Source organism: Parasteatoda tepidariorum, chromosome 11, assembly GCF_982258835.1.
Source record: "Parasteatoda tepidariorum strain Cologne lab strain chromosome 11, Ptep-v5.0, whole genome shotgun sequence".
Lineage (NCBI taxonomy): Eukaryota > Metazoa > Arthropoda > Arachnida > Araneae > Theridiidae > Parasteatoda > Parasteatoda tepidariorum.
In genome coordinates, this window is record NC_141765.1 from 90,377,876 (window position 1) to 90,397,329 (window position 19,454).

A 19,454-nucleotide genomic window follows, 5' to 3' on the forward strand; every position below is an offset into this window, starting at 1 on the left:
AATTTGGGACTGCCAAAAAGGCAAGTTCTTTCTAAATATGGCAACCATGTCACCTTTTTTAACAAAATATCTATAAATAAGGAAAACAATTTTTTCACTTCAAACTCTTCAGAATTAATGTTATAAAAATCTCATTAAATACAGCAAATTTGAGTTCTGAAATCATATAATTTATTTCTTTTTATTAACAAAATTATGTGTTTGAAATTATCGCCTCTCAGGATAAGCTGTAGTAGGCAGATGTATACTTTCAACCGGAAGTAGAGCAGATCAAGAGCTAGAGATTGTTGTTGCTTACCTTTATATTGAAAACACCATCCATAACCTAAGCTATACTTTATCCATTTATATATAAAAAAAGGATTGGGACAATGTCAATATTTACATAATCTAATATCAAGAATCCTTTGATTCATCTCTCTGTACTTGTCCTCCCTGCCTATGTGTAACGTCAAGCTATCATTTCTTTTCCTTTGTTTTACAAAGAGTTATTTTTCAGTTTGAATTTTTAAACATACATATGTTATTAAAGTTTTCCTCCAACTTGAATTTGATAATTTAGATGTATTTACTACCAGAAAAAATTTAAATTGATTTAAGTTTCCATTTTGGCTTATTGATTTATATTTTTTATTCTCAACTTATTTTGTTGCATTTGTTAAACTTAATTAATGCCTAAGAAAAGTAAAAGAATGTTAAATGAAAAAGAAATTGGAATAATTGATGGAGGCATTAATGGAAAAAGATCTGTGAAAAGAAGTTCTGAATTGTCATGAGCGACGAAAAAAAGCACCAGAAAAGTAATCATGTAATAACAAAAAAAAGAATGATTATGTTTTGATGTGAAAAATTTAAAAAAAATTTATAACTGGTTAATGACATATGAGTAGGACTGGGCGATATTAGAAATTATATATCGTGATATATCGTCAGTTTTGCATCGCGATATAGCGATGTATCGCGATATAGTATTTTTGAATTTCATTTACTTTAAGGCACAGAAAGTCAGATTTCTATCAAGACTTCATACGCATATTGATTTAAATCAATTTATAAATTTGAAAATATATATGTTTTGCTAAAGAAAGATACTAAATAAATTGACTAAGATGTACAAATCTTACTTAAAATATTTATTGAAAAACTGTGTGTAGATACAGAATGAAATATTTGCACTTCTTTATCGTTTATAAGGTATAAGCAGTCTTAATTTAAGTTAACCCCTAAATCACCCTTAATGAAAAAAAATATTGTTATTAAACAAAAGCTGATTTTAAAATTTCAAAATATATTTTAATTAAAATAAAAGTTAGATTGACTAAAAGCCGAAGTTTAAAATTAAAAATGTTCGAATTTTAAACTAAAAAGTAAACATAAGAATTGTAATAATTTCTTAAAATTTTCGTTCTCTGAAAGATTTCTCAGTTTAAAAATAAAAAGGGAATTTTATAAAGATATCTAGCTGAAATTATTGAGAGAAAATTTAAAAAAAAGTTTGTTAAGAAATTCATTATACACTTAAAACAAAGTGTTAAAAATATTTTTTTTTTAAAAAAAGAAACTTTTTTTAACAAATCAATATTTGCTTGTACTATTATGCGTAAATAATTATAGAATTATTAAGTTCGATCGTAATGTTCAAATTCTTAATGAAGAAGTAAACACAAGTTTTGTTATATTTTCTAAAAATGATCACGCAAATAACAAAAGATTTCTTAGTTTAAAAATAAAAAAATAAATAAAAGTGAAATTTATCAATATATTTACCTAACAGCATAGGAACAAATTTTAAAAAATAAGTTCGTTAAAAAATTATTTGTATGCTTAAAACAAAGAGCTAAATAAATTTTAGAAAAAAAATGCATCTTAAACACTATTTTTATTATTATTTCATATAAATAATTAAATTAAATTAAATAATGAACGAACGAAAAACAAAGTAAGGCAAAGTTTCTGAATTAAATTCTTAAAGATAAAAACAAAAGAATTGTGATATAATATATTTAGCGGTTTGTTCGGTAATATATTTAGCTAATTAACTAATAATATAAAACGAAAATTTAAAAAAAAATTATGATTTTACTCTCTAATAAAACGAAGTAGTAATTGATAAAAAAAAAAAAAGAAATGAATAAAATTCGCAAACTTTTCAAATTCTTTTGAACAAATAAAGTTTATTGACTTATGTCCAAAAAATAAGTTTTGTTTTAACTTTATTTCTAAAAATAAAAACAACTCAAGATTTATAAATTTAAAATCAGTAATAGAAGCCCATTAAATTATTAGAAGTTTTATCCGAAAGGTTTTTAATAAGTTAAAAGAAAGTAAAAAAATAACCTAACAAACTTATTTACTTTGTAATTTAATTCCTCATGGGTGTCTTAAATTAGATTTCCGATAATTTTCACATTTAAAAATATAAAAAAAAGTTTTGTCAGAAAATAAATAAAAAACTTATCTAATTAATGAAGAAACTTTTCTTTATAAATTCTTTTCAATAATAGATTGCGTTCAGAACAAGGTTACGACGGCGATCGCGAAGTTAATCCCATTGAAAATAATCTACAAGAAACGATTTCAAATCGCGAAGGTGCGAAAACGAACATGTGATATAACGATATAAAGTCTCAAAAGTGATTCTGATTCTACCGCTCATCAGTCAAGGCCGTCTCAACATAACGAAACAATATCGTCTTCCACAGCGCGAGTTGGCATCGGAACGTAAGAGAAAGTCCTTGCGTGTATCGCTATATCGTTATATCGTCTTCTTCACTCGACGACTTAAATCAGATTTCTGATGCATCGCTTGGAATGAAAGTTGCTGTATCGGTTTGCCGATATAGGCGTTAAATCGATATGTCGCGATATATCGATTTATAGCCCAGTCCTACATATGAGTTTAATGACCAATTAATGATTGTGGTATTACTTTACTTGTTATATATTTGTATTTTTAGATTTTTGATTTAAAGTAAGCAAAAGTTTGAAAGTTAACAAATAATAAAATTCATTATTTAAACTATTGTTGCTTTTAAAAAGAGCAAGTATAATCAAAATTGAATTGATTTTAACTTAAATTCAGTCTGAAGTGAATAATCTTAAAATTTTTTTTTTAATTGATGTTAAGGTCTAATATGTATTAATTTATAATTAACATGTGAACTTATTTCCTACTAAGTAAAAAAAAAGAACTATTTCAATGACAAAATATTTTAAGTATAATTTTTTAGAGAAATTTTTTTTTTATTATTTAAGTCTAATTTCAATATTCTTTTATGTACTAGACTTTGTAAATTAATACAGTACAGAACTCGTTATCTGGAAATCAAAAAATCGAAAACCAAAAAACCGGGACGAAATTCGATACATTTTCCCGCCATTTTTTCAACAAAAAAAACATTTTTTTCATAAGATTTTAAGATTTTTCTTTCTTTTTTGAAAGATGTTTACCTTACAATCATTTTGGAAATAATCATTAGTGTATTACTTCATCGTTTTTTCGTTTTAAGATTATTTCCAAGTATTATTTTTTTTTTCAGTTAGGTTAAACAATAAAAAAAAACGGCTCCCGATCGTTCCAGATAATCGGTTCCCTACTGTATTAAGTGTCAGGTGAGAAGCAATTTCTTTTCAGAAATACTCATTTTCAAAATACTATAAAGGAAATAGTAATTATTACTACTATTATAGTATTAATGCTATAAAAGAACGAGTAATTATTATTTTAATTTATTATTATTAAAATGTGTTAAAATATTAGTTTCTTATAAAGTTTCTATTGTTCAAGCATTAATTGAAATTATTTAAAGTATGGAAAATGAGTACTGGGGATTTTTTCCTGGGCATTTTCCCATTGCTTTTTTTTTTGGTGCTATTTTTTCCTCCTATCTTTATGAATGGGGGGGAAACAGTGTGTCGGAATAAACAAAAAAAATGTGTTAATCAGTTTAACAATAAAAAACAATAAGTTTTATTTATTTATATTTTTTTAACATAATCTGTTGGAACGATTGCTGTTTGCCAGTTAGTCTAACCACCGTGCAGTTAGAGTTTAAACGTAAATATTTTAAAATGATTGTAATAAGTGACAGACTACATGCAAGCAAAAGGAAATTTATTTGTATTTAATTAGAAAAGTTCTCTTTCCTCACTCTAATAAAAGATTTTAAATATGTTACATTTTAAAAATAACTGTTAACAACCAGTTCTATTAATACAGATAAATTTTTAAACTAATTAATAGTTAAAATAACTTTACTAGTTAACTAATGTTTTTTAACTGTTTTCCAAGTTTTTTTTAAATGCATAAATAATCTAATATTATTTTGAACAGTTTTATATTATTTTCAATAATGATTTTAAAGACAAATTTTAAATACATTAAATTAATGCATTCATTGAAAAATGTTCTATATATTTATTTGAAAGTGATTAACAATTTTTATTTTAACAGTGCACTCCACTATTCTAAATTACAACTATTTTTTATGTGCTTCCTGCACTTTATATTTAAAGAAAACATAGGAATTCAGAAAGCATCACTATTAAAGAACTTGAAAAAGTTATTAAAATGTAAAATTATTAAAATATAAAGTTATTATTATTGAAATGTAGATAAATTATTAGCATGCTTAACTAACTAACCAACTTTGAGCAACCTTTTTCTGTTAATATTAAACTAATTTTGCTTATATTCCAAATAATGTTTTCTTACGTATTTTAACTTTAAAAATAATGAAGAATTTTAAATTTTTTGTCAAAGTAATACAATTGAAGTTTTAATCATAAACATAGTTATAAAAAAACTATATAACGCTCTCCCACTTTTTAGGTTGTCACTAAAAATGATGCTACATAATGGAAAATAGAGATCAGTGAAAGAAAGTAAATGTCTTTAGAGTTGGCAACTTCTGCTCTTAGAGCTATTGTAGCTTCTCGGAAAAATTAGGCCATCTTTTAAAAACAAGAACTATCATTAAAAGTATAGTACAAAATAGATGCGGAAAAGATTCTAGAATTATGTGTGTATAAATTCTAGAATTATGTGTGCATAATTATTTTTTTAAAAACCTCAAAAACGTTTTTGAAAACCATATTTATGTGACTAAACTGGAAAGCTGTAACGTAATAGGACTAGCAGTTCCATCTTCGAGATTCATGAGCAATTATGACTCATTTGCTCTCAAACATTTTAAAATCGAAATTTTTAAAAGATGGAAACAATTTTGCTTAATACATAAATCATTAAACGACCTCCTCCAGATATTCTAAAATTTTAAAATGATTTCTTAATTTGAAGTAAAGTTGGTCAGATTTTCCTGAAACCATGTGATAAGTGGGTATTGACATTCACCCTTAAGGATGAAAAATAAGCAGTAAAAGATATTTTCTCTACTTTCTTTTATAAGTTTCCTTTGCAATTGTATAAAATTTTGGAAAATTATTGTGTCTGATTATAAACTGACCCTCTCCCCCACTTAAACTTCCAAAAATTCTCAGTCTATATTCAGTAATTTATTTCCATAAAAAAAAATTAGTACAACACTGTTAAAAATTATTTCTTGGCTTCTTCTGTCATATTATAGAACATCTATAGTTTATTTCATTATTGAATTTTATGTTTTATTTAATTAGAATCTTTAACAATCATTTAAATTTACTGGAATCCTCAATATCATATTCAAGATTTTGTTTTTATATATTAAAGTTTTTTCTTTTCAGTTCGTTTATAGTTATAGATTTGATTTACATTTGTTGATATGAACTATTTTGGTGATAGGATCAGAATATTTAAATTAATGTTCTTTTAGAAAATTCTGAAATTAATTTGCCTATGCAAATTACTAATTTTTTCAGGGGCAGCATTTGGAAGACTAGTAGGAGAGTGCATGGCTGCTTGGTTTCCTGAGGGCATACGAATGGGAGATAATATTTTTAAAATTTTGCCTGGAGGTTATGCTGTAGTTGGTAAGTTTCTTATACTTTTCTCAGATGTTTGATATAATATTGTATGTATGCCATAGATTAAAACTAACTATATTTTACCGTGACATTATATCCCACATTACGTCTTCTGTAGATAATTATGGTAAATCAATTTTTTAACTATGAAAGCTTATTGGATTTGACAGAATAAACAAATGAGCTTTGCTGCTATATTTGTATGCAGTCATATTAATTTCTAATAAATTTTAATGATTCTATTCTCGTGTTGCTCTAAAATTATAAGACTTTGGAACAATTATATTTCCATTTCAAACATCATTGAAAATCTAAAAAAGTACACTAAATTTTTAATTGTCCTTCCAATTCTATTAATTAAAATGACTAATGATGCGAATCAAATATAAAAATGTGTATATTTAGCTACAAAAAAACTTTCAAGAAAAATTTTTTAATATTACATCGAGTATCAAAAGTAAATTTTAACACTTTTCAAATTTATTCTTAATACTCAAATTTTACTATTTAGGCATATTACTAACTAACAAATTGAACTTGAAATAAATGTAAACTTAATCTTTATTCATATTTTAATATTAATATAATATGCCCATGAACTGGTTTGCATATTCTGCCCCCCCCCCCTTTTTTTTTGATTAAATAACTAACAGAGCAGTTAATGTTTTTCTCATTAAATACATAAGGCATTCAATTAATTTAGTTTAATTACATTTAAATTCTTTGTTAATCCTCCTAGGATAGCTTTATTCTTTTTAAACAATGAGGGTTAACAAGTAATTGATTATTATTGAAATTGAATAATGATGGAAATAACTTCAATACCCTTGATTTCATTAGCAGTTTTCATTGGAACCCTTTTACACTTCCCTTTCTGTTTCATTCTTCATCTTTTAATGACCCTTCAATATTAACCAAGAAGTGTAATTCTCACCTGTAGCGTTGTTCTTTTTGTTTGTGGGTGACAGACTGAAATATTTTATCTACATGCCACACTTTTTTCAAATCTTGAAAATAAAAAAATTCTAAATAATCGCACACAAAAGAAGACATAAAGACTCCAAAAGCTTGATTATATAAAATGGTGATAATAATTTTATTAAAGAATGTTTTTAACATGTTTTGATATTGCAATGATTCTGTTCTTGCAGATTTGATTTTAAAAATCGGCTGTTGTTACAAATCAGTGAATTTTATTAATGGCTGTCACTGTGTTTGAATTCTTATTAAATTTTTACTACAATAATTTTCAGTAGATAGGCCATGACCAATCTGTGTTTAAAAGTTCGCCTGTGGCAATTTGCAGGCTATGTGCCAATGCAGTCGATGCGATTTCCCCAAGCCAGGAATGATAATTTTGCAATCATAGTAGAGTTATTCAAAAACAGATTTTTCAAAAAAAATTTCAGAAATAACAAGTCTATTTCATAATATTTTTTTTATAAAAAATCCGGGGAGTTAGAAATTTTTTATATGGACAAAAACCGTATGACATCAACAAATGGGGTTATGAATTACGATTTGTAACTTAACAATAAACTAGCACGCTATATTATTTACTCTCTTCTCTTCATCTATATATTCTTTATAAATATTTTGTTTTCAAATTGTCTCAAAACTAGAAAATAAAATCTTTTTATTCTATGCTTCAATCCAATTTCTGCAGATATTTTTAGTTGAAATTCTTTTTTATTTATTTTTTTATTGCTGATTTAAAAATTTCTCCTTTTTATCTAACCAATGTATACAGTATGTTAGAAATAAGAATTAAAAAAACGGAAGATTGATGGGAGAAATAAATAAACATTTTATTTCTCCCTTCAGATTTTCAAATTTTTCTCTGTAGAAAGAGGAGAGGGAATTTTCTGACACTAAATTTAAGTTATGCTGTCGATGTCATAAGTATTTGTGACGTCGCAGAACATCTTCTGCAAGTTTCGCCTCTCTCATGACTGCCATAGTCATTCATTTTCTTTTTAGCCGTTCATTTTCGTTACTGAAGGTTGCAAGTAACTGAGGAATCTGCATTTTATAGGCTGTGGTTACATTTGACCGTTACTATTGTAGCTAGTGAATGAACTAGTTATTCTTCCTGGTTGCACCTGGAATAAAGTGACCTAGCGAGTGAAAAGGGGGACTGCATGTCTTTCAACATATTGCTCTGCTTTCTTCAAATTCTTTAACTTATCTACCCTACTAATTCTACAGAATTCCATTCATACACTTTTTTTTTCTTTTATCTTAACATTATGTGGGGGATAATTCCTTCTAATTGTTCTTTACTTGATGTCGGTTGGCAAAGATGACGTGTAAAATAAATTCAATGATGAACTACAATGTCTGTTTTGTTTGAAGGTGAAGAATCTGATTTTAATGGATTTGATTAAATATAAGATTTGAAATATTTGAAAAATAAATAAAAAGTTGGTGCTTGATTCTCATTTTATTATAGTTTATTTTTTATTGTGTACAAATTCTCAAATTATGATTCTGATTAGTTATATATGTTTCTTCTGTAATTAAGAATCCTTCTCTATTCTCTCTTTTTATAGTAATTGTATAAAAAAAAGATTTATAACTAATAACTCTTTTCTAAGTATAGATTTTATGTTTTAAAGATTATTATTTTTCATGTGTGTTTTCACACATGTGATACTTGATAAGAATCGATGTGGTGCCCATAATTCTGCATTTTTAAAGATATCTTTCTTTTAACTGTGAATAACTTTTATTTAATATCAAACTTAAATTATGTAATTAGGAAAGCAAATCGTTATGGGATTTATATGTAGTCTTATACCTATAATTGAGTAAATCTTGTGACATTTCATACTTCATTGTATGTTAGTGGAAAGAAAACGAGAGTGCTGCCTCTACAGTGGTGTGCTCTATATGATGATAATTGAAATTTTTGGTGATGTTTTTTTCAGATGCGATGTGTTTGCTAGAAATTGTGATAACTATGTTTAGAGGAAGATTTTTTAACCTGTAGCTTTTTCAAATAACATCAGTTCTATAAATACTTATTTTCTTCAAATACTAACAACTAGATTAAACTAAGATTGCTTTGCCCTGTTTCAATATTCTTTTTCTAAATAATTTGTGTACTTTTCTACCATCTAATAGGAGCTAATTAATTCCTGATTTAGGGGAGAGTATACTTAGTTGATTTAAGGTGTTAAATATATTTTGTTTTCTCTTTAAGTAAAGATGCAAAAACTTAATAGGCAAAGTTACCCAGACAACAAGGGTATTTTTTCACTAATTGTTTTCTATTCAAAACTACCTCAAGTCAATTTTTGAGAAATATTACATTTAATGGGAGAAAAATAAGCAATATTAAATTTGATAACAGTTTTAAAAGATCTATTTATTATTACCTTAATTTCTCAGAGATAGGCAGCTGCATTATTGATTTAAAACTTGAAAATATTGTAGGAAGATGTATCTAACAGGGCGGCCTGTATAGTATTAATTTTTTTTTTAATTTTGCTTTTTAGAAGCCCCACTGAAAATTTCATCATTATTTTTTCCACTTGTTACTAGAGCTTTTTTATTTTTTCATGCATAATATTACCCCAAAAAATAGTCAATGCACCTGGAATTTTCCCTTCCCCACACTCTCCTATCCTTTCTTGAAATCACTTTCTGGAGACCACTATCTGCAAGAGAACAAAAGTCTCTTCCCCTTCTGCCATAGGAACAGCTGTTGTGTAAAGGGAATGGGTATAGAGTGGAGAGGCATAAATCAGAAAGGAATGAATAAAGAAAATCAGGGTGGTATCAGTTATGATGTTCCCTGTGAAACAAATGCTCCCCCTCCCCTGTTTTTCCGAGAAATATGTCTCTTCCATTTGTCATGGTTTTTGTCAGAAAGCATGGGATGTCTCTCCACTCCCTTTTCTTCTTCAGCTGGTTGTTAAAAACACTTGAATGTTTGATGAATAAAGGGTGTTGTTGAGCTTAAAATGTCCTTGAATATTTTTACAATTAAAATGTTCAAGAAGAATTTCAAACTTTCAACTGAAGGTCAGTGAAGAGTTGTTTTGTTAATATTTTTGTTTCCTTAATATTCTTCTTTCGTTAATATTTATGTTTTTTTTTTTTTTTTTTTTTTAAATTTAAATTTCAATATAACTTGTTTTTAAATTATAAATTTCAAATGCCTCCCTTTAAGAGGAAAAGTTATACGTAAGCTCTTAGCAATTAAAAGAGCTGAAGAAATCAGGGTGCTACTCAAAAATTCAATGTTGATGAACAGTGCATCTGGAGGTGAAAGTAGAAAAAGGAAATATTGTCTCAACTAACCCAGGACTTAGCGCGCTCGGCGTAATGGCACTGTTAAGAGGCCAGTGCTGGAGGATAACCTGGCAGCCTGTATTAAAGAGCTGAGGGCCAAAGGGTTGTCCCTTTCTACAGTCCGAATTCGCATACAAGCGAAATTGATTGCCAGCCAGATAGGTATGCTGGATTTCAAAGGTTGTGTGTTTCAGATTTATGAAGTGAAAGAACTTGTCTGTGCGCCAAAAACCACAGTAGGGCAAAAATTGCATACTGATTGGACAGAAAAAAAGGATTATTTTTAAACTTTCGTCACTAAAAAATGGAAGAACGTGGACTGAATCACGTTCAATTAATAAACATGGATGAGGTTTCGCTTTCCTTTGACTGCCCTCCCAGCAGGACTGTAGAAGAAACGGGGGGAAAATCCTTGGCCATAGTGACCACAGGTCATGAAAAATATCCTTTAGCTGTGAATTAGGATGTTCTGTAATGAGGGAGAAGCTTACCCCGTTGCTAATCTTCAAGTGGAAAACTATACCATAAGGTGATTTTCCTAAAGATATAGTAAGTAGTGAAAATGAAAGGGGATGTACCAGGATACAATGCTGCAGTGACTGAATTTGATGTATCAAAAGTGTGAAGGTGCTTTTTTCCAACCATTATTAATCCTCGACTCATTGTGCTCCCATAAAGTTAAATCTATTAAAGATTTGTGAGAAAAAAAATTATGCATGGAACTTGCTGTCATCCCCGGCAGCCTAACGAAAATACTTCAACCTCTTGACCTGACTGTCAATGGGGTTTTCAAGCAAGAAGTGAGGCGGCTGTAGGAGTACTGAACAAAGCTCGGAATCCACTCCTACACTAAATCCAGACGCATGCGCCGAACAAGTTATGAGGAGGTCACCGCATGGATGTCCCAAGCTTGGAAAGCTGTTAAAAAAGGAACTGTGATAAATAGTTTCAAAAAAGCAAAAATCATCCCGTGACAAAATGATGCTGAAAGTGTTGTGATAGGGTATATGATATATAACAATGAACTGATAAACTTATTTTGCTCTGATACAGAGGGCTCTGATTTTGAAGGCTTTTTTAAGCTCAGTGATATGTATGTATAATGATATGTGATATCTAAATAAATTATTCTTGAGTTTTTCTTTGAAAAATATTCTTTTTAATTTATCATTTAATGATGATTTAAAAGTAAGATCGTTTTATTTTTAGCAATTTTAATGCTTATTTTATGATTTTTGTTATATTAATTATCTGATTCATATTTTAATGGTTACTTCTAATTAAAATGAGAAAATGCTTGATATTTACTTAAAAGTTATTGAAATCCATTTTATATAGTAGGATTGTTTCTATTTTTTGCATATTATATATCCTTTTATTGGTTTTTATTTAACTATAAATTACATTTATGCGTATTTAGAACATGTGTTAAGTCTGTAATCAATATCTGCGTTAGTATAGTAAAATTTGGCGCAGTGTATGGTGCAGCAAAAAACCTTTTTAGCCAATATTTGATGGCAGGGTGTATATACCAGGGCAGTGTTTCTCCACGAAATTGCATTATGTATATATATACAGTGTAAAGTCGCGTATCCGGAATCGGTGGGACTTCCAGAAGTCCGTATAATAGATTTTTCCGTATAATAGAATCCCAAGGTAAACAAAGCTTAAAATGATTTAATAAACGATCTGAATCTGAGAAGCAAAAAATAAATAAACATTATTTTTAAGGGGAATAATGTTTTAGTATTAGAATATCTAATCAATACAATATGAAATATTAGAAAAAAAATATTATTGCTTAAAATATAGAAAACGAAAAAAAATTGACATGAAAATAATGATCCACCATTTTTAACTAGAATGATTCAAGCAAGAAAGGGAAATTCCCGCCATTCAATAAGGTGGGTAGGTGGAGGAGAGAAATTCATTTCCTCCTTATTTGTGAAAGAAAATAAGTGTAAAGAGGAGATCATTTAAGTTGAGGGTGGGGAAGTAACAAATTATCGTTTTTCCTCCAATCATTGGCTATCAATCAAGCATAAAGGTGGGGCACCATGATCTGGTTCTCTTTTTTTTTTCTTCTATGACTGAAAGAATCTGCTAAAGAAAGAATGTTACCCCCTTTTTCCCCCCGCATCCTAAATATTACATCCTATGGGGAAGAACGAATGTTTTGTTTCTCAAGGACATGTATCCTTTTAGACTTATTCAAATTTTCCATTTTTACTCCACCTTAACGCTTGCCCTGTTTACCCTTTTCCACAGTATTTCTTCTTTCAATAAAAAGGTTCCAGGAAATGCCTCTTTTACTAGCCACCTGCATGAGAAAGGAGGGGAGGGGACTCAGTTGCGGTCTTTTGAAAACAAATCTCCGTCTTTTTCCTACATTCCAACGGAGGAGTGTCACTAATGGTCACTCAATGGTCTTGGTAGATCTTCACTTCCCCTTTCTGGTGATTTATGGGTTTGATGCATAAATCAGAGGTTCAGTGCAAGCTAGAAAAAAAATGTGTCAAAAGACCTTTTTTTTTTTAAGGAAAGGGGAAGATGGAGAGATGTTTGTTTATTTTGATTGTTAAAAAGTGTCCGGGAAAGGGGCGTCCGGATATGGGGCGTTACACTGTACTGCCTGCTTTAGAAAAGAAATTTCCAGATAACCTTTAAAACAATGAGTATACACAGAATTTGAGTAGGTATTTAATTATAAAATATAAATTTAAACTTGTTTTAAAATTTTAGTGAATGATTATTAACAGAAGTAATCATAAAAAGAAAATATATGTACGAAAATAATATAGCTGATACAATTTTAAAGAAATCTTCAAAAATTGTTTCAAAAAAGAATTTTTTATATCTTTCCCTTGGAAATGAAGTTTTGAAAACTTCAGTCAGAGAAACTTACCAGATATTTTTATTTGCTTTAGGTATTAAAGTTGCAATGGTACTCAAAGTGTTTCCTTGCAGTCAATTTAAACATTAATAAGTTTAACTCAAATAAAACTGAAGAACAATTTTTTTTAACAAATCTGAGATACTTTTGCACCGCTGATCAGTTTATTTCCACAAACAATGATTTTTATGCAATTTGATAAAAATATTTTTTTTGTCTGCTACAGTTTAATTTTATGATGCAAGTTGTCATGATGAAAATTTACACAACTTATTTAAAATACATCACTTATAAATAATGGATACAAATAAAAAATTATTTTTTATTTTTATTAAGCAATTAACTTTCTGAATAATGAAAGAGTGATATTTCTCTACTTTGGATAATTTTAAGATTATACATGCATTTTGGTAAAACGGATTTAGGGTTCCCGAACACCTAATTTTTTCCTCCACATGCTATATTAAACAAAATGTCTACTGAAATTTAACCTACTGAGTTATTTCATTATGTGTCCATTATGTATGTTATAAATGTATATATTTTAAGAATTTGTCTATGAATTCACATATTTTAGGAGCAGCAGCTTTATCTGGGAGTGCCACTCATACTGTATCAACGTCTGTTATTGTGTTTGAGTTGACTGGCCAAATGTCTCATATTTTGCCTGTGATAGTAAGATAATTTTTAAGCTATTTTAGAATATTTTGTTGCTATATTTTTATTAAAATTGACCTTCATTATAATAACCCATAAAATGTAGAGTGACACACTTTTGCAGAGCTCATTCTAGGCAGAAAAAAGGGCAGGGTGCAAAAGTTTAAAAAAAGGGCATTATTATTCTAAAAAGGCAATAATTTCTTTCGATGGGTCTTACACATTCTATTAAAAAACGTTGTCAATTAGTAAAAGATTTTTTTTTTTACTTTAAAAAAAGTCGCAAGGAAAGCAATCATATTAATTACTAAATTTTATTAATAAATTAACATGTATACCGAGTTAATGAACTAATTAGCTTAGTAGTTTATTTAAAATGCATGCATATATTGTTAAAATAATAAATGTATGTTTTTAAGTGTCTGTAGTTATGATTTAATAATTAAAATGATTAATAATAATTATGATTTAATGATAGTGGAAGTAACTGCAAACTTTCAAAGACAAGTTCAACAAGGGGGTGTGATGGCTATTTTACCTTTCCCATATTAATCTATGTATTGGCATCAACAACAAACTAAATAAAAAGAGTTGAAAATAACAAAAGTTTAAGAAATCCATTGTAGAGTTTGGGAGGGAAATAAAGAAGGGTTGAGGAAAGAAAGGGCAAAAAGGGTATGGAGTCTATTACATCAGGGCACTATTTTACTTGAGGGGCAACAGGGTGAATTCTTTTGACAAAAAGGGCAACAGGGTGCTGCGCCCTGTTTACCCTGCCTAGAATGAGCTCTGACTTTTGAATTGTTTTATTCATCAAAACGTTAGCTTTTACTAATTTTCCAGACTAAATGTTTCTTTAAGTTTTTAAATGCACATTGTAGATCTAAATTATCCAATTATTTACTCATTTTACAACCAAAAAATTTTAAAACTAGTTGCTAACCACTTAAGCTGTTTTTCTGATTAAACTAATTTGTTTTAATGAAATATTTGTGGATAGATAAGACATTAATTTTCATTTCTAGCTCATACGCAAAATTGTTAACTTGGGTGATTTTTCTGGAAAAATAGCAATTTTCAATACAATTTTTTGTGTTTCTCATTGTAGGACACAAGTTGACATAGTATGTTTTAATTGTCAGTTTTTTTAAAATTAATTTTAAAATCAATATTTTGTTTAAAAAAAAACACATAAATTTTGGGTTTTAAAAATATAACTTTTTGTTAAAGTATTTTTGAGGAGTAGAGAATTCAAATAAAAAATATTTTTAAAAAAAATATCTAGCAGTTTCTCAGAAAAGTGACATTTAACTTAATGATTTATGAAAAAACTCAATGCTGCTACATATTTCTTCTGCAGTTAAAATTTAATGTTAAAAATTGTCATTAATTATGCAAACAAATAATTGGTTTACAATAAAAATCATTTAAAACATATTATTTTTTTAAGTTTTTAACTATATAATTTTTGTAAAGTTTTAATTGAGTTATTATTATTTGTGTTAAATTTCTTTTATTAAGTTATCTTTGCTGATTTGCTTCTGTTTTTCCTACGATGCCTTCACGTCAGTCAGAAAAAAAGTATTTCTTTATCAATTAAAAATAAAGTGGAAGTACTTAGAAAAATTAGACATGGGCACTTCAGTGTCTAAGTTATTGATGAATATAAAACCAATATAGATACTGGTATCCATATTCTGAAATTAAGTTTTGAGTCCTTTAATTTGTGATGATGCTGTCTTAAAATAACGTAGTTTTTGGTTGTTTTCCCGAGAATCCTCCATGAAATAATTTTGTACAATAATTTTAATAAAGTGAAATTTTGTGAAGAGGCTGTTTTTACAAATTAAAATTTTGTAAATGGGCTGTTTTTAAAATTTGAATTTTGCAAAGAGCCTTTTTTTTTAAAAAAATTTGAACATTGTAGAGAGGCGACTAAATAGCCCCAATTTCCACCTTGATCGTCCCCTGATATCTGTTCCGAAATTTTTTTATAATAAATGGACAGATATTACGAGCTTCTTTTAATCCTTTTTTATTTTTTGTTATTATATTTAAACATAATAGAAGATAGTTACATAATTTATGCTTTTTTCCCTGTACTATTTTACCATCTTGTTTTCACTCTCAATTATGTTTATATCTCTAATTTATAATTTATTTTATAATGGAGAGTAAAATAAATCACGCTTTTTTTTCTAACACAGTGTACTAGTTTTCTGTTTTAGTGTAATTTACTTTTTACTATATTCCCTGCCAGCAAGATTTGAAGATGATCAAGCTTATTTTTTGTTTCATTGATCATTTTACTTTCAATTGGGCTTAATTACTATTAATTATAACATTTATTCTATTAATTTGTAACAATAAAAAAGACAAAAAATTTTAACAATAAACATTTTCAGAATACATATACTTTTGTTTTGTGAAGATATAAATTTCTACATTATATAAATTTCTACATTATTTCTATTGATACACTATTAAAATTTTGTTTTGTGAAAACCTAATTTCTTTTTCCAGATATTTCAAAGAAATAAAATTTTCGATGACAAATTTCTACATAGATGTAGTGTTATATATTTTTTAAATTAAATATACAATATTATGTTCAAATTAAAAATATTTTTGTGGTTCGCTGTATATTTTGACCACTGCATTGCCAGTACGTATTGCAATATTAGACAGGAATTATTTTAAAATTATATCTGGAAAGCCTGCTAAAAACAGGGAATTTTATGCTACTATCAATTCTTTTATTTTAAGTAGCAACCCTCTTAAAATCAAACAAGTTCATACCTATGGCTTAATAGATTTTAAATTAATCATAGTTTCATTGTAAGTTAATCTGTTTTTCAATATTTATCATTCAGAAGTATGTGTTTAATATATTGGGAATTGATAGTTTTCTTACAATAATTGCATATACTGAAAATGATGTATAGCATATTTTTATGAGTTTTATTATTCTCTCTGAACTTTTATTTTTGCTCAAAATATAATTTATGAATAAAATTTTTACATTTTGAAATTGAAACTAACTTTTTTGTAACAAATAGTGATAGATTTTGTTACTTTTCAGATTGCTGTTTTAATTGCTAATGCCATTGCTCAATCACTTCAGCCTTCAATATATGATAGTATAATACAAATAAAAAAACTGCCATATTTGCCTTCAATTATTTCAACTTCTTCTCAGTAAGTTATATTCTTCAATTTAAACTAAACTTAATGTAAATGAAAAAGAATATTAAAATAAAGCATTTTAAAATTATTAAAATTTTTGTCATATTACAAACTAGTTTGATTTCCAACTCAGTTTGAAATCAAATAAATATACTGTTGTTATTTACTATAAAAATAAATTTTATCATTTTTTGTTGAATCTGCTTTTAGTATTAACTTTGCTCTCAATGAAGCTTGAAAATTTTTATAAAATAACTAATTTCTTGCAATTCTTGTTTAAGCTTATTATAAATTAAGTTTTAAAATCTCATTACAAACTTTTCACCTTTTCTGTTTCAAATGATATTAGCCACTTCACGAAATGCTAGAATTTCTTTGACAAAGAATTTTCAGACAATTTTTAGAAGTGCCATTAGTTTCTTATTTGCAATTGATTGACCATCTTTTAAAATGATTTTAATCTTTAATACACAGTATTTGGAATGAAAGATTGTTACTAATTGTTATTAATCTAAATATTATGCATATAAATTTGTTAAGTGATAGATTCTTCTGTTGATGAAAAACAAAATTATTGAGAATAATTGATTAACATATGAATTAACATATGTTATAAACCTTAATTGTTTATAACATAAATGTTAGTTAAAATCTAAAATCGCATATTTCCAACTTTGAACTTTCGAGCTTGTAAGAATTTCATAATAAGGGAACTACAGTAGAGAACATATTATCCGGTATCCAGAAAACCGGGAAGAATTTTCCTTGGTTTTCCTGCTATTTTGAAGTATAGCGATTGTAAGAAAAAGGCGGAAATTTGACTCGTCCTTGAAGTTGAGTAAAGGGAAAGGGGAGGAATTCTCCTTATTTGCCCAGAGAAACTTCAATTCTTCCCCTGACCTTGAAGATAATTAGATCGAGAGGGGGCAGGGAAGGGACAAATGTTTTATTTTCTCCTGTGTGTCAGTTGTGTTTCTGATAAGCTGTACCAATCAAACTTAAAAGAGTGGCATGCTCATATTGTTTTCTCTTTGATTTGCGAGGGGGTGGGGAAAATGCGTTGCACATGCATATGAATGAATGTCTGAGTTAAGGAACTTGGAACTTCTGGCTAAGAGTATTGACATGTGAGATTTATTTTAAATCCACTTTAGTTACTCAGTTTTTGTTATCCTTGATTTATTATGATGAATTGTTTTATTATTTCAGATAATGCATTATTTATTACTAACAAAACATTTTTTAATCACCAGTTATATTAATCTATTTGACATTGATTAACAAAACAATATACAGTGGAGCATCGTTTATACGACGCCGAAGGGACCACCGAAAAACGTCGTATAAACGATAATGTCGTATAATCGATTTTTACTTCTAAAACTGAAACTAACTCTGTTTTCAGTTAATTTTAATGTTTAACGTGTTGATTTACATAAATTTCTAAATAAGACAAAGCAAAACAAACAAATAACCAAAGGAGAAAAATTGCAGTGAGCCATTTGAATGTATGTTACCTTCAATTATATTTTCTTGCTATTATTCTCTACAATGCTTTGAATAGCGAGTTAAAGTTACTGCTTTCTATGATGCAATTTTAAATTTCTAATCACGGCCAAATCTAATGGCTGAAGCGCACTTGTGCAATTTGCAGGAAAAAAGAGAGCTTTTACATTTTCCAAAATAATTAGTATCGATGGACATTGGTCGACCGCTGGACATTGGTCGATGAATAGCAAAATTTTTTGTTTTTTCCTCTTCATAACATTGTCTAGTTTTTTCAGTCATCTAGTAAAAATTACGGTCGTCATCCAAGCATTCTTGTTGACACCCTTTTCTGTATCATTCATGTTGGCAAATTCCGCCCTTTTTTAAAATACACAAGAAAAAATAAAAAATTAAATAAAGAACAAAATCTAAAAATCGACGTATAACCGATTCTGTGCGTCGTATAAACGATATATTTTTACATTAAAATGAATGGGAATGATTTGGGACCACACTAAAACGTCGTATAAATGTAAACGTCGTATAAGTGATCGTCGTATAAACGATGCTCCACTGTATATATTTTTTTGAATAAATTCTGATTTTTTAGAAATGCTGTATCATTAGCAAGTTTTTCTTGATGTGGAATCACATCTGTTTTCATTAAAAATAGTCTTTTTATAAAAAATAAAGGGGAAAGATTGTTTATTAATTTAAGCATATAATTATTTGTTAATAAAAGCAGACGATTATTTTATGCAGCAAATAGCAGTTTTCTTTTTTTTATTTTGATTCTGTTTTTCTGATTCCGCTGTGTTTCAGTCTATTTCTTTTTAAGATGAATTTCATACTCAATAAATTAATTCTTTTATTGATTTTTATTGAAATTGAAAATGAAATTTATCATTATAATTTTTTTTCATTCCGTTGATCCTATAATATCCTGCCTTGTTCCAGGGATTAATTTTAT

The 19,454-nt window shown here is 27.7% G+C and overlaps 1 protein-coding gene across 3 annotated transcripts in view; it reads left to right on the forward strand.

Moving 5' to 3' along the window:
• LOC107451958 (chloride channel protein 2) overlaps positions 1 to 19,454 on the forward strand; it is a 168,695-nt gene that overhangs the window by 131,172 nt on the left and 18,069 nt on the right. For all 3 annotated transcript variants that reach the window (XM_016068320.4, XM_087154575.1, XM_087154576.1), the window contains 3 exons: positions 5,857 to 5,967; positions 13,731 to 13,828; positions 16,893 to 17,008. In XM_016068320.4, the coding sequence (XP_015923806.1) occupies positions 5,857 to 5,967; positions 13,731 to 13,828; positions 16,893 to 17,008 (325 nt within the window). The remainder of the gene's footprint in view (positions 1 to 5,856; positions 5,968 to 13,730; positions 13,829 to 16,892; positions 17,009 to 19,454) is intronic.